We start from the raw sequence: 14958 nt of genomic DNA, 5'->3' as shown, positions 1-14958 counted from the left end.
TGTTGTGTGAGTTTACGTTTGTGATGAAAGGATTTAGTGGCCATAGGAATGTATTTTTATACAAAGGGCTGTGGCTTTGTAGATTACTACAGTTTTGGGAAAGATGGAGATTCGATGGTTAGGTTAACCGTAATCGAGAGCAATTAACTTGCACTTAAATTTCGGGACGAAATTTCTTTAAGGAGGGTAGATTGTAATAACCGGTTTTTCTTTTAACCAAAACAGTTGGTGGCAAACACCTTTGTTAAAAGGAAGGGTGTTCCTTGATTCAAGGCCGGTGTCTTAATCATCATTCATGATTATGCATAATTGAATAATCATTCAATCATACCAGACAACTCTCTCTCACTCTCTCTGTCTCACGTCCGAAAACCATCCAAGAAACAGAGCAATCTTCATCAACTCATCTCTCCCTCCACCGACCACCAATCAAGACCAGACCAGTTCCTATAGTTCCACCTCGTTCTTGCGCAGCTACCAGTGGCAACCTTGCACCGCAACACGGCCGGCAGTGGCGGCGGAGGACACGGTTCCGTTTTGAGCTCGATTTGGTTCTATCTCGATATCTTGAGCTACAGGCCGCCAATTCTCTTGATTCTTGTCTCATTGGATTCGCCTCAACTTTCTGAACAAGCACCAAGAAGGACCAGACCTGGGTAGAACGATTTCACGTTCATCGGAGCTCGACTGGTTTAGATCGACAAACAACCCTTCGATCCGTGTATCTCGAGTTACAGACCACCTCTTTATGTGATTCTTGGCTTAGTGAGTTCGTCTTGAAGTTCTGAACAACTCTCCAGAAGGAATAGAAGCGTTTCGTTGAAGTTTTTACGTCGAAACTCAAGCTCGCCGGATTCTGGAATTTTTCCGACCACCGAAGCTTTCGATCGGTATATCTCGAGCTACAGACCATATTTTTCTGTGATTCTTGAACCAATGAGTTCACCTTGAGTTTCTTAACAACTCTCTAGAAGGGATCAAAGCCTGAAATTGAAGTTTTGACGTCGAAATCAAGCCTTGCCGGATTCTGCAAATTTCGCCGGATTCTGGAAATTTTCCGGCCACCTCGACTGTTTTAGGTAATTTCAACCACTTCCGGTTATTTTCAGCTTACATGGTAGTTATGAAAGTTGTTAAGCATGATGAGAGGAAGAGGAGCAGCCCGGCCCCGACACCATTGGCGGTGGTCGGCGGCGGCTCTGCCACTAATTCCGGCGGCCCTTTCCGGCCACCTCCGGGGGTCAAAAATATAGTTTCTGTGCATTTTTAGATTCTATATTTCAATACGATCATCTTGATATATTATATGCAATTTTTGGATATCGTATGATTAAGTTATGAATTTTTAAGTTTCGATCGATTTCGATCGTTAGATTTGTGATATGTGAAGTTAGGACCGTCAGATGGACTTGTAGTTTTGATATGATGATCTTATGACTGTCCCAGTGACTTTGTGTGGTCATGGGCGAAGATCCGACCGTTGGATCTTCGTATAAATGCAAAACAGTGATTAGGGAGGCGATTCGTGAGAATCCGTCCGTCGGATTTTCGTATAAAATTGTGAAGATGTTAGTAAGGACGATTCAGGAAGATCCGACCGTTGGATCTTCGTGATGATTTTTGGAGGGTGATCCTAAGGGCGATCCGTGAGGATCCGACCGTTGGATCATCATTTAATTTCGATCCGACCGTTGGATTGTCGTTTGAATATGTTTTTGAGTTATTGGCTAAGTTAAGGTCATGTGTGATTAGGTGATTGACGGTCTCCCTTGGGTGAGCGATTTCGGTGTGTATTGTGTTAAACTGAAGACGCAGCGGGAATATCGAGGTGAGTAAAATCGCACATGGTTCCTTCATGAACCGAAATTTAGTGATTTATATTGAATTATAAAGGTGTGGAAAATTGTTTTAAGAAAATAAAGATTTGTTTTGAAATAATATGAACTTGATCGACTACGGTTCATAAGGCTACTACTCACAGGTAAGGAAAATGAATTTAAGTATAAAAATGAATTTCTTGTTTTTATTGCATGTGAACTATAGATGGTATTAGTAGTCACTCTTGTGTAGGTGATTACGTATATATATATATATTTACGTGAAATATATATTGAAAGTTATGACATTGTGTGATGTATTGAGTTGTTCGTGATAAAGAGTAGTTGAGTAAAGTGCGATAGTTGAAATGTGTAGACGAATTATATGTTAGTGTCAAGTGTTCTCATCGTGTGTCGATGATGGTGTCAAGTATTCTCATCGTGTGTCGATGATTGTGGCAAGTGTTCTCATCGTGTGTCGATGAAAGTGCCAAGTATTTTCATCGTGTGTCGATGATTGTGGCAAGTGTTTTCATCGTGCGTCGATGATAGTGGCAGGTGTCTTCATCGTGTGTCGATGATTATGACACGTATTATCGTAAGATTGAACCTTGGCCAAGGTGACAGGTTACGATTCAGTTAGAGCTCTAGTCTGTCTGCCATCATACTGTTTGAGGGATAACCTCAAGTTTTTATGTGTCTTTGAGTATGACATGCTGCGTGGAGGGGTTTTTATAACTATCATATACCCTTGAGTATATACTGGAAAGGGAAAGTTTAGTTGTTTGGATGGTCATGGTGAGATGTGAGTTGATTGATGTTTGAAGTGACGTTGTGCACTTCAATTTTTATACTAAGAATCACTTAAATTGATTTGTTCTTTAAAGTCGTGCAATTCCTTGTTTACTCATACGGGCTGTCAAAAGCTTACCGGGTTTGTGTTGTTGCAATCCCGGTACACTATTCAAATTGTGTAGCGGGTAATCCTACAGGTCAAGAGAATCAGGACGGAGATCGAGCTGCGTAGAGTAGCTGCAATTGTGTCAATCTGAATTGCTTTGTGAGCCGGTGAGGTGTGTTATGCTCATTTAGAGCTTTACAATATTTCTTGTGAGAGTGAATTGTAATAATGAACTCGAGGTTTCGAAATTTGAAGTTTGTGTATCGTGTGGTGAGGTTGTTTTGAGAAAAAAATTCAGAACGTTTATTTGATTAAGTGGTTTAATTCATGTTTCGGATTTGAACTTATTATTCAAAATTCGGGGCGTGACAGTTTGGTATCAGAGCGTAAGGTGCATATTCGGTGATGTGTCAATACTTTCCGAGTGATGGCCCGTCTGCAGCGGATCCCCATCGTGTGCTCTTCGGTATTGGCTAAGTCATTGGGTATGCGTGAGTGTTGAGAGTTGTTTAGGCCGCTAGGTCGTTTTAGGAACGTGAATACCTTCCCTGTAGTATCGACTTGGTTAATATGGACTTGTATTGACTTATACTGCGTTTTAAGTGTTATACGTGTATTAGCCAAGCATACTATACTTCATAGGGATGGATATTCGAAAGGGGTAGTACTTAGAACCGTAGAGTTGTCTTCTAAGTTCGTATTAGAATAAGTTTAATTAGTTTCCGCAGGTTGTAATCTTCGAGGAATAGAGACCTCTAGATTTAACTCTGATGAGTCGGTGAGATTTGTTTTATGGAAGTGAGGTCCTTTTGGATGTTGAAGTGTTTGGTTGAAGGCATGATGTTAACCTATGCACGTACCTAGTGTGGATACGAGTATGAATTGTTATAAATTTTGTCTTCTTAAGTTGGACGTACAGATGTTTGGATGGGATGTACGTATCAAGGATTAAATATCTTGTTTTGTAATGAGATGTCCTTGTGGAGTTTGTTAGTAGGGTTGAGGTTAGGGAAGAAATTATTGTGGTTACTTCTTCCTTGTGCTTGTAAGTTGTTAAGCAGGGTTTAAGGTGCGAGACAAGAGTTTTATTTTGTGCTCGATGGTTAGAGATGAGAGACCATTGTTTTGGGTTGTCGTTGAGTACTATAATTCCTTCAGAATCAGGATTGTTGGTAGAATTGGAATTAGTAGTAGTTTTGGTGATTCGGAATTTGAATTGAGTTCGCGAGATGTGTCTTATATACGTGGTTGATGTTGCTTGCATCATTTTGGAACGATACGTTACGATTCACAAGGAAAACTGGATTTGAAGTTTATTCATTTGAACACCATGGGTTGATGACCTGACCGTGACTTGTGAATATAGTTTTGTTCAAGTGAATGAAATTGAATTTTGTGTGCCTTTGGTGATTGATTTTAGGTGATATAGTTAAACGCAATTTCGGATATTGATTTTAGTGACTTTGTTAGGTATCCATAGTGGTTCAAGTGAATTACTATGTGATATGGAGTTTGATTCGATTTCTGAATCGCTAAATGTTAGGGATTGAATTGTGGTGAGTTTTTGTTGAAGCAATTGATAGATGGAATTATCGAGATTCTATAAGAGTAACTCTAAAGACGTGGGTTTTTCCTAGCTAACTCAGGATGTGTTTAGCTTTATAAATCCCTAATCCTATCGATGAAATTGTTTGTGTTTGGTTTGACTCAGAGGATACTAGCTAGACCTCGATGCGACTTAATTGATTGTTGGATTCTTTTTAAGTGATTGTTTTTATTGCATCATTATGAAAGATGTGTGCAGTAGAGTTGTTTATGGTTTTGAAAATAGTATTGGGTGACCAAGGTTCGATCCTTGGTGTTGTTGTTGGTTAAACAAAAAGAAAAGAAAACATGCACACCATCTTATTGATTTAATATTACAAAAAGGAAATTGGAACTACGCTATACTAAGCCTAATCAGTAGCTCCGGATGGGTTGAGGCTGAGCTCAAGAGAAACTGGAGATCCACGGTTGTAACCGCCTGAGCCACCGAAATAGTAATCATATGCGCTACCTTCCTCGGAAGTAGTCTTCGGGTTACCATAGACGTCCTCGCCGTGCACGGGGAACAGAGGAAGAGTTTCAAACTCCTGGCGAACTCCTCCTCGTTGTTCCATGGAAGATTGTCCTCCTGTTGTGCCAAAAGAGTTGTACTGGTATTAGTATTGAAGGGTGAGGAAAATTATGAAACAAAATTTAAGTAAATAAATCCTTCATTACCAGTAGAAGCAGTGGAACCAAAATTGAGATCAATGGATCCACCAGCACCAGTAGAACTAGTGGACCCAAAATTGATGTCAATGGATCCACCAGCTGGCCCAAAATTGATGTCGATGGATCCACCAGCACCAGTAGAACCAGTGGACCCAAAATTGAGATCAATAGATCCACCAGTACCAGGAGAACTAGTTCCCATGGGCACTTGAGTAGCCTGATTGCACCTCTTCATCTGCTTCTCTCGAGCCCTGACATTCTGGAACCAAAAATAAATATTCTTGCCCTCAACCTGTCCATACTGTTGCAGCTGGAGACAGATCTCGTGAATATGCTCTGTAGTTGGGGTCTTAACTCCCTTGTCGTAGTAAAGATCCTTGAGGATTCTTATTTGATCTGGAGTAGGAATCCACCTGGTACGGCTTCGCCAGAAATCCGTGTTGGCACTACTCCCGGCTGCTTGGTTGTTTCCTCCATCCTCGATTTGTTGCTGGGTTTGTAGCTCCATTAGTTGCAGAGTTCGTGGTTCCATGGTGATGAGTTGAGAGGAAGTGAAAATTGAAGAACGATGATGTTGAGAGTGGTGTTGGAGATCTGAACTTCTCAGATGAAAGAAGGGCTGAAGATCTGAGAGAGAAGGATTGAAGATTGGTGAGGGAAGGACTGGAAATTTGAGAAAAGAAAGGCTGAAGAGTTTGAGAGAGAAAGGCTAAAACTCTGGAGAAATTTCTTTTCTTTGGTGTGAACAGTTTTTCTCCAGAATGCACCTATTTATAGAACAAGGTGATCAGATCTCCACCGTTGGATGGACGATTCCTGTGATTCATTCTACGCGTTGGATTAAAGTCGCCCTGAAACCCGGAAAAGTTGTTGGCGCGTGGAGAGCGTGTAAGGGGACCGAGGGAATCTCGAGGCGCTGTGGCAGACAGCTGTAGCCGAAAGCAGATTTGACTGCCGTAAATCACGGAAGGGATAAGCCGTGACACAAGTGGGCCGTATTTGGGCCTGTCTCGGATCAAGGCATCACTGTAGCTGTGGGTGGAGGCCTGATGGGCCGAGTTTCAGAAACAGTTTTGGACATGATGGGCCGAGTTTCTGAAACAGTTTTGGATGAGTTGGGCCGGATTTCTGTAACAGTTTTGGATACGTTGGGCTGGGTTTCTGCAACAGTCTTGGATGTTTTGGGCCGAATTGTTGAAACAGTTGGTTTAAATAAAAAGATTGGTATGGATAATAACGTGAGCAGCCGTGCTCGAGTGGTTGAGTGTAAAGTTCGTGTACAAGAGGTCTGAGGTTCGAACCTCGCCTCTCGTTTATTTTTATTATGTTCGTTTATGACATAATAAGTATAAAATTTGTACACATTATATTAAGCACAGCTTGTGCTCCAGTGGTTGGGGACAAAGGTTTCGTGCAGCAGGTTGAGGTTTCGAACCTTGCCTCCCCCGTTATTTTATTTATGTCGCTTATGACATAATAAATATAACATGTGAGCATATATTAATGAAGGCAGCTCTTGCTTCAGTGGTTGGGAGCAAAACCTTCGTGTTCGAGGTCGGGAGTTCGAACCTTGCCTCCTACAAATTTTTTTGGATCTCGTATATGCTAGATATACGGACGCATATACGGTATGTACGGTATGCATACATATATACGGTTTGTACGGTATGCATACGTATATACGGTCTATACGGTATGCATACATATATACGGTCTATACGGTATGCATACATATATACGGTATACCTACGGTATGTACAATTTCATACCGTAGTCGAGCTGAAAGTTGGTGGGCCGATTGGTAGGCCCAAATAGTAAGCCCAATTGTTCGGCCCGAATGGTAGGCCCAAATGTTAAACCCAAATTGGTTCGGGCCGGTTCGAAATGTGGATGGTTCGGTTTCTTCGGCCCAATTGGCCAGCCCTAATGCTTAGCCCAAGGATTGAGCAAGCCCAAGTCATCATCACTGGGTGACATGTTTTATTGGCGTGCTTTTGAGAATGATTTGTTTTGAGTGATGCTAATTGAGTAGCGAAACGCTTTGTGGGAGTGTTTACTGTGCTTGTATGCCAGTACAGGATGACGATCTGTGTGAAAACAGCTATATGTGCAATGTCACGTGGTGATTTGAGTGTGGGTTGCTTGAGGCAATTGTTGTGTTGAAAATTTGAGAAATGATGCGGTGAAGGAATGTCATGTTGATGACTTAAGTGGGAATGAGGATTTCATCTGTGAATTCTTGTTGTGTGAGTTTACGTTTGTGATGAAAGGATTTAGTGGCCATAGGAATGTATTTTTATACAAAGGGCTGTGGCTTTGTAGATTACTACAGTTTTGGGAAAGATGGAGATTCGATGGTTAGGTTAACCGTAATCGAGAGCAATTAACTTGCACTTAAATTTCGGGACGAAATTTCTTTAAGGAGGGTAGATTGTAATAACCGGTTTTTCTTTTAACCAAAACAGTTGGTGGCAAACACCTTTGTTAAAAGGAAGGGTGTTCCTTGATTCAAGGCCGGTGTCTTAATCATCATTCATGATTATGCATAATTGAATAATCATTCAATCATACCAGACAACTCTCTCTCACTCTCTCTGTCTCACGTCCGAAAACCATCCAAGAAACAGAGCAATCTTCATCAACTCATCTCTCCCTCCACCGACCACCAATCAAGACCAGACCAGTTCCTATAGTTCCACCTCGTTCTTGCGCAGCTACCAGTGGCAACCTTGCACCGCAACACGGCCGGCAGTGGCGGCGGAGGACACGGTTCCGTTTTGAGCTCGATTTGGTTCTATCTCGATATCTTGAGCTACAGGCCGCCAATTCTCTTGATTCTTGTCTCATTGGATTCGCCTCAACTTTCTGAACAAGCACCAAGAAGGACCAGACCTGGGTAGAACGATTTCACGTTCATCGGAGCTCGACTGGTTTAGATCGACAAACAACCCTTCGATCCGTGTATCTCGAGTTACAGACCACCTCTTTATGTGATTCTTGGCTTAGTGAGTTCGTCTTGAAGTTCTGAACAACTCTCCAGAAGGAATAGAAGCGTTTCGTTGAAGTTTTTACGTCGAAACTCAAGCTCGCCGGATTCTGGAATTTTTCCGACCACCGAAGCTTTCGATCGGTATATCTCGAGCTACAGACCATATTTTTCTGTGATTCTTGAACCAATGAGTTCACCTTGAGTTTCTTAACAACTCTCTAGAAGGGATCAAAGCCTGAAATTGAAGTTTTGACGTCGAAATCAAGCCTTGCCGGATTCTGCAAATTTCGCCGGATTCTGGAAATTTTCCGGCCACCTCGACTGTTTTAGGTAATTTCAACCACTTCCGGTTATTTTCAGCTTACATGGTAGTTATGAAAGTTGTTAAGCATGATGAGAGGAAGAGGAGCAGCCCGGCCCCGACACCATTGGCGGTGGTCGGCGGCGGCTCTGCCACTAATTCCGGCGGCCCTTTCCGGCCACCTCCGGGGGTCAAAAATATAGTTTCTGTGCATTTTTAGATTCTATATTTCAATACGATCATCTTGATATATTATATGCAATTTTTGGATATCGTATGATTAAGTTATGAATTTTTAAGTTTCGATCGATTTCGATCGTTAGATTTGTGATATGTGAAGTTAGGACCGTCAGATGGACTTGTAGTTTTGATATGATGATCTTATGACTGTCCCAGTGACTTTGTGTGGTCATGGGCGAAGATCCGACCGTTGGATCTTCGTATAAATGCAAAACAGTGATTAGGGAGGCGATTCGTGAGAATCCGTCCGTCGGATTTTCGTATAAAATTGTGAAGATGTTAGTAAGGACGATTCAGGAAGATCCGACCGTTGGATCTTCGTGATGATTTTTGGAGGGTGATCCTAAGGGCGATCCGTGAGGATCCGACCGTTGGATCATCATTTAATTTCGATCCGACCGTTGGATTGTCGTTTGAATATGTTTTTGAGTTATTGGCTAAGTTAAGGTCATGTGTGATTAGGTGATTGACGGTCTCCCTTGGGTGAGCGATTTCGGTGTGTATTGTGTTAAACTGAAGACGCAGCGGGAATATCGAGGTGAGTAAAATCGCACATGGTTCCTTCATGAACCGAAATTTAGTGATTTATATTGAATTATAAAGGTGTGGAAAATTGTTTTAAGAAAATAAAGATTTGTTTTGAAATAATATGAACTTGATCGACTACGGTTCATAAGGCTACTACTCACAGGTAAGGAAAATGAATTTAAGTATAAAAATGAATTTCTTGTTTTTATTGCATGTGAACTATAGATGGTATTAGTAGTCACTCTTGTGTAGGTGATTACGTATATATATATATATTTACGTGAAATATATATTGAAAGTTATGACATTGTGTGATGTATTGAGTTGTTCGTGATAAAGAGTAGTTGAGTAAAGTGCGATAGTTGAAATGTGTAGACGAATTATATGTTAGTGTCAAGTGTTCTCATCGTGTGTCGATGATGGTGTCAAGTATTCTCATCGTGTGTCGATGATTGTGGCAAGTGTTCTCATCGTGTGTCGATGAAAGTGCCAAGTATTTTCATCGTGTGTCGATGATTGTGGCAAGTGTTTTCATCGTGCGTCGATGATAGTGGCAGGTGTCTTCATCGTGTGTCGATGATTATGACACGTATTATCGTAAGATTGAACCTTGGCCAAGGTGACAGGTTACGATTCAGTTAGAGCTCTAGTCTGTCTGCCATCATACTGTTTGAGGGATAACCTCAAGTTTTTATGTGTCTTTGAGTATGACATGCTGCGTGGAGGGGTTTTTATAACTATCATATACCCTTGAGTATATACTGGAAAGGGAAAGTTTAGTTGTTTGGATGGTCATGGTGAGATGTGAGTTGATTGATGTTTGAAGTGACGTTGTGCACTTCAATTTTTATACTAAGAATCACTTAAATTGATTTGTTCTTTAAAGTCGTGCAATTCCTTGTTTACTCATACGGGCTGTCAAAAGCTTACCGGGTTTGTGTTGTTGCAATCCCGGTACACTATTCAAATTGTGTAGCGGGTAATCCTACAGGTCAAGAGAATCAGGACGGAGATCGAGCTGCGTAGAGTAGCTGCAATTGTGTCAATCTGAATTGCTTTGTGAGCCGGTGAGGTGTGTTATGCTCATTTAGAGCTTTACAATATTTCTTGTGAGAGTGAATTGTAATAATGAACTCGAGGTTTCGAAATTTGAAGTTTGTGTATCGTGTGGTGAGGTTGTTTTGAGAAAAAAATTCAGAACGTTTATTTGATTAAGTGGTTTAATTCATGTTTCGGATTTGAACTTATTATTCAAAATTCGGGGCGTGACAGGAATTATAACCAAGTTATTGTGGAGATTCTTGAAGCAACTAAGTCTCGATAATTACTCTCGGACCTCGGTTGTCACGCCCCGAATTTTGAATAATCAATTCAAATCCGAAACATGAATAATAACAAATTACAACTAACATCCTGAATTTTTTTCTCACAAACAACCACACTTCACAACTCTCAAATTTACAATAACCCAAATCCTCAAGTTATTTATTACAGCACACTCCCACCAAATCAAATTGTAAGGCTCAAATGAGCTTAACTCGCCTCACTATTACAATTGCTGTAAAACTATAACCATTGCTCTAACCGCACGATCACCGTCCTGGTTCTCCTGTCCTGTAGGATTACCTGCTACACAATTTGAATAGTGTACCGGGAGTTGCAACAACACAAAACCCGGTAAGCTTTTTACAGCCAGTATGAGTAAACAAGAAAGAACTGTTGATTTATTAAATTACAATTCAAGTAAAATTCAACAGTATTACGTCTGCAAAGAGACATCAACCCACTCATGGAAAACCACAAGGAATACATTTTCACAATCCTCAAATCACAATACACCACACTGGTCCTGTAAACACCCAACCCACATAACACCACTCTGGTCCATCCCAATAACACGTTAGAGCTCTAACCACATCGCTACCAGTCACCTTGGCCTAGGTGCAAGTAATGCGACATACTTCGGTTAATAATAAACCGTCGCGCTTTGGACATCCCCGTCCTCAGCACCATATACTTCGGTTAATAATAAACCGTCGCGCTTTGGACATCCCCGTCCTCAGCACACAACTTCGGTTAATAATAAACCGTCGCACCTTGGACATCCCCGTCCTCAGCACACAAACACTCCGGTTATCCTTAACCGTCGAACTTCGGACACCTCATCCTCAGAACCCTACATTCTCTAACTCTATACATCCTCCAATGTAAATCATGAATATTAACAAGAACTCATCAATCATGTTCATCACATATAATTATGGTAAGTCACATGTCAATTCATAATAATTTAATCATCCCAATTCCACACTCTTCAATGTCACACCATTCACATATAATCACGTAAGTATATATATACGTAATTATCCGCTCAGGGATAATCACTAATACCAACTATAGTTCACATGCAATAAAACCGAGAAATTCATTTGTATAGTAAAAATCATTTTACTTACCCATGGACCGTAGTTGATCAAGTCCATATGATTTTAAAACAAATATTTATTCCATAAATATTTTCACGCAATTACGACAAAATAAGGTAATTAAATTTATTCGGTTCGTAATATGAACCACGTGAGGTTTACTCACCTCTAAATTCCCGCTGCGTCTTCTTAACAGCTCAAAAACAACGATCCGAAATCGTTCACCAATCAATCCATCAACCACCTAGTCAAACACGATCTTAACTTAGAAATCATTCATAGACCACACATATACAGAAATCCAACGGTCGGATTCTAATTTAATGATGATCCAACGGTCAGATCAAATTTATATGATGATCCAACGGTCGGATCCTCACGGATCGCCCTTAGGATCATCCTCCAAAATTATCACGAAGATCCAACGGTCAGATCTTCCTGAATCGCCCTTACTAACATCTCCACAAAATTATATGAAAATCCGACGGTCGGATTCTCACGAATCGCCTTCCGAATCACTATTCCTCAAATATACGAAGATCCAACGGTCGGATCTTCGCCCGTGACCTCACAAAGTCACCGGGACAGTCATACGATCAACATATTAAAATTTGAAGTAAAACCGATGGTCTGATCTTCGTAGATCGTAAACCGATGATAAAACGTAAAAACCGTAAATAGTAACGTAAAAACGTAAATCCACTATTTACCAACTTTTTCTAACATAACCTTGTAATATATCAAAACGCTCGTATGGATGCATAGATCATCGCCCAGATAATATAAACTCAAAATATGGTCCGACGCACCGCCACATGCGGAGGACAGACGGCGGTCAACGCGGCGGTCAACGCCGGCTAACCACTTCAGATGCTAAAGTTGTCAACTACAAACTTCTTCAAAATACAGAATTGAACCACTTTAATACCTGACTTTTTCTGAGACAAGGTCTAGATCGTCCTAGATCAAGCGTTGAAGTTGGATTAATCTCGGTCGCACGATCAGATCCTAGATTGAATCAGAGGCGTCCAAAAAGTCAAACCTTGATCTAGCGGTCTACACTCAAAATCGTGATGAAAGACTTACATGGGATGATCAGGGGGAGGAGGAGATCACGAAACTGGGGACGATCGGCCCATGCAACGCCGGAAAAGTGGTTTTCCGGCCGGGTCAGAATCATGCGTCTGGGTGGCTTCGATCCATCTTTTGGAGCAGCGGCGGAGCAAGGCGAGGCTGGGGAGCTGCTCAGCGTGCGGCGGCGACCTCGAAAAGCTCCGGGTCCGAGGCCGGAGGAAGTCGGAGGGCCGTCGTTTGGCTGGGTCGGGTCGGTCGGGACCCGAGGGTTCTGAAGAGAGACAGAGAGAAAACGCGGGGACTGTTCCGCAAATTCAACATGTTTTCGTCCTTAATGAAAAAGTCAACATTTTTTTTGATATTTATAGAAAATTCCCAATTTTCAAATATTCATAACTTATTCATACGAACTCCGAATATTGCGTTCCACATATGCACGAGATCGTATCGACAAGCTCTACAACTTCCATGAAGGAAGTTTTCCCAAATTTTGAACGTATAAAAAAGACAACTTTCGCGAGCCCCTAAATAACGTTCGTTTTCGAAATAAAATCGTTCGAACTAATTCCACAACTTTTCCAAGCTTCGTACTCGCTCCTATTATCGTGAAATCATTTCTAAAAATCCACGGAATTTAATTTGGATTTTTCGGGGTATTACATCGGTGAATGTACACATACAGAAAAGAAAGAGATCCACCAACCATATAGCTAGTGAGCTAGGAAACACATATTTATGTCTTATCACCATGGACTAGGAACAATCCAAAAAGGTGGTGGATCAATTCTCCATTTATCAAATGGATAAAATTGCTTCACGACTTTGTCTTCTAAGTTGTACACTCCCATGTCATGGCCGCCATAGGAGTCAGTATCACCAAGCAGTTCTATCTCATCCCAACGATCATCTGTGAAGTAAATTGAGTTTTCTTCGCACCCTGAAACATCTTTAGTGGACAATGATATTGACTGGCTACCGCCCAAAAACAAAGCACAGTTAGGCAAACACTCCACCTTCTCCCACTTGTTCGCCGCAAAATTTAGCTTGAAGACATAAAATTGCAATGTCCTATAGGGACAAGGACTGTAGGGCTCGTCAGGAACGTCTATCTCATGGATAGCTTTGCCCTCCTCATTGACAAAGTTCCCTATACACCGCACCACAGACATTATCTCATCCGATGACTCCACCAAGTAAGTATTTGTGGAAAACTTGTCGCGATTGGAAGTGTAATCCAGATCCAACTCTTTGGCAGAAGCAGGTTGAAGATTTATTATCTTTTTGGGAGAGGGTTTCCTAAAGTCCCAAGCTTCAACACATCCATTGTCGGCCAATGCAAATAATTTGTCATTGTGGAATATAATGTCACAATATTCTTGATGCTCACCATTTAAGTCGGTCCATTCCTCGTCTCCATGATTGTAGAATGCAAGTCTTGATGGTTGGATACCGTAGATTATTGCAGCGGAGAAGTTGTTGTTGCAAGACGGGTCGGAGGAGAGGACAGCTTTAGCAACATGGTAGAAGGGAGGGGAACCAAGCAAGGAATTTGTAGTACTTGGGATATGTGGGAGCTCCATTGATCTATTTTCAGAAATCGGATTAAACAGATGTGGGATATTGTTTGGATCGTCCAAAATCACCAACCACCCATGAGATGAACCCACACACCAGCTAGCACCAGGAAAGTCTTGAAACGAGTTCTTAACAGTGTAAACCTTTTTCTCTTCAAGGCTATAGAAGCGGCGAGTGTGGTCATCATCACTAGGGAGAGTGAGCCATGGAGTTTGGTTTATAATCGAAGCAGCGTAGGATCGTGCAATGGAGTTCCAAGAAGAACAGACAGCTTTGAAACGAAGCATGCCGACGAAAGAGAGTCTTTTTATAATCATCTCCAGCAATTCTGGTTGAAGCTCGGACCACTTTGATGATGACCATGATGTATTTGTTCTCTTTCTCCTTTTTGTGCTCTTATTCTCGACCACTGTTGACCGTGGATCTCTCTTTCTCTTTTTGATCCAAGAGGGGAACATTTCCTCAACCATTGTTGAATGTAGAAGCGCTGGAGAGGATTGGAGTTAATAGAAAATGTAGAAGATGTTACAAGGATAAAAAAAACCAAAGCGAGAGACAAGATATATCTTAATATGAAAGTCGCAGTTAAGTGGCATAGTTGTATACTAGAGATGGGAAACCTAATTCACGTAGGATTTCTGGGTGAGTTAGAATTCTGGTTTGGTTCTCATAATATTGAGTTAATATGGATCATATTTTTCTTTTTTCTATTAGATCACTTTCACATGCAAAAATTAAAAAATAAAATCACTTTTTAAACTTTTTCACATGAATGTGACATAGGAGGAATACAAATAAAAGGGCTTTACAAAAAGAAACTTTCTTTAATTACAATTTGACATGTTATCACT

General features: G+C 41.1%; 2 protein-coding genes and 2 long non-coding RNA genes across 4 annotated transcripts; 2 read left to right on the top strand and 2 right to left on the bottom strand.

Moving 5' to 3' along the window:
* The first annotated feature begins 212 nt into the window (after window positions 1–212).
* Window positions 213–3213, top strand: LOC133723591 (uncharacterized). Its single transcript, XR_009853140.1, has 3 exons — window positions 213–1079; window positions 1753–1828; window positions 2795–3213. It is a non-coding gene; the product is annotated as an uncharacterized LOC133723591 (long non-coding RNA).
* A 1387-nt stretch (window positions 3214–4600) lies between these two features.
* Window positions 4601–5515, bottom strand: LOC133720412 (protein WUSCHEL-like). Its single transcript, XM_062146693.1, has 2 exons — window positions 4981–5515; window positions 4601–4891 (listed from the first exon to the last, which is right to left on the bottom strand). The coding sequence occupies exons 1-2, from the start codon at window positions 5504–5506 to the stop codon at window positions 4674–4676; spliced, it is 744 nt and encodes a 247-aa protein (XP_062002677.1). The 5' UTR covers window positions 5507–5515; the 3' UTR covers window positions 4601–4673.
* A 1911-nt stretch (window positions 5516–7426) lies between these two features.
* LOC133723652 (uncharacterized) lies at window positions 7427–10259 on the top strand. The gene is made up of 3 exons (XR_009853166.1): window positions 7427–8293; window positions 8967–9042; window positions 10009–10259. It is a non-coding gene; the product is annotated as an uncharacterized LOC133723652 (long non-coding RNA).
* A 3016-nt stretch (window positions 10260–13275) lies between these two features.
* LOC133720967 (putative F-box protein At4g17565) lies at window positions 13276–14577 on the bottom strand. Its single transcript, XM_062147461.1, has one exon. The coding sequence runs from the start codon at window positions 14575–14577 to the stop codon at window positions 13276–13278; it is 1302 nt and encodes a 433-aa protein (XP_062003445.1).
* Window positions 14578–14958: the final 381 nt, after the last annotated feature.

This window comes from Rosa rugosa, chromosome 7 (genome assembly GCF_958449725.1).
Source record: "Rosa rugosa chromosome 7, drRosRugo1.1, whole genome shotgun sequence".
Classification (NCBI taxonomy): domain Eukaryota; kingdom Viridiplantae; phylum Streptophyta; class Magnoliopsida; order Rosales; family Rosaceae; genus Rosa; species Rosa rugosa.
This window is presented reverse-complemented; position numbering and strand designations above follow the sequence as displayed.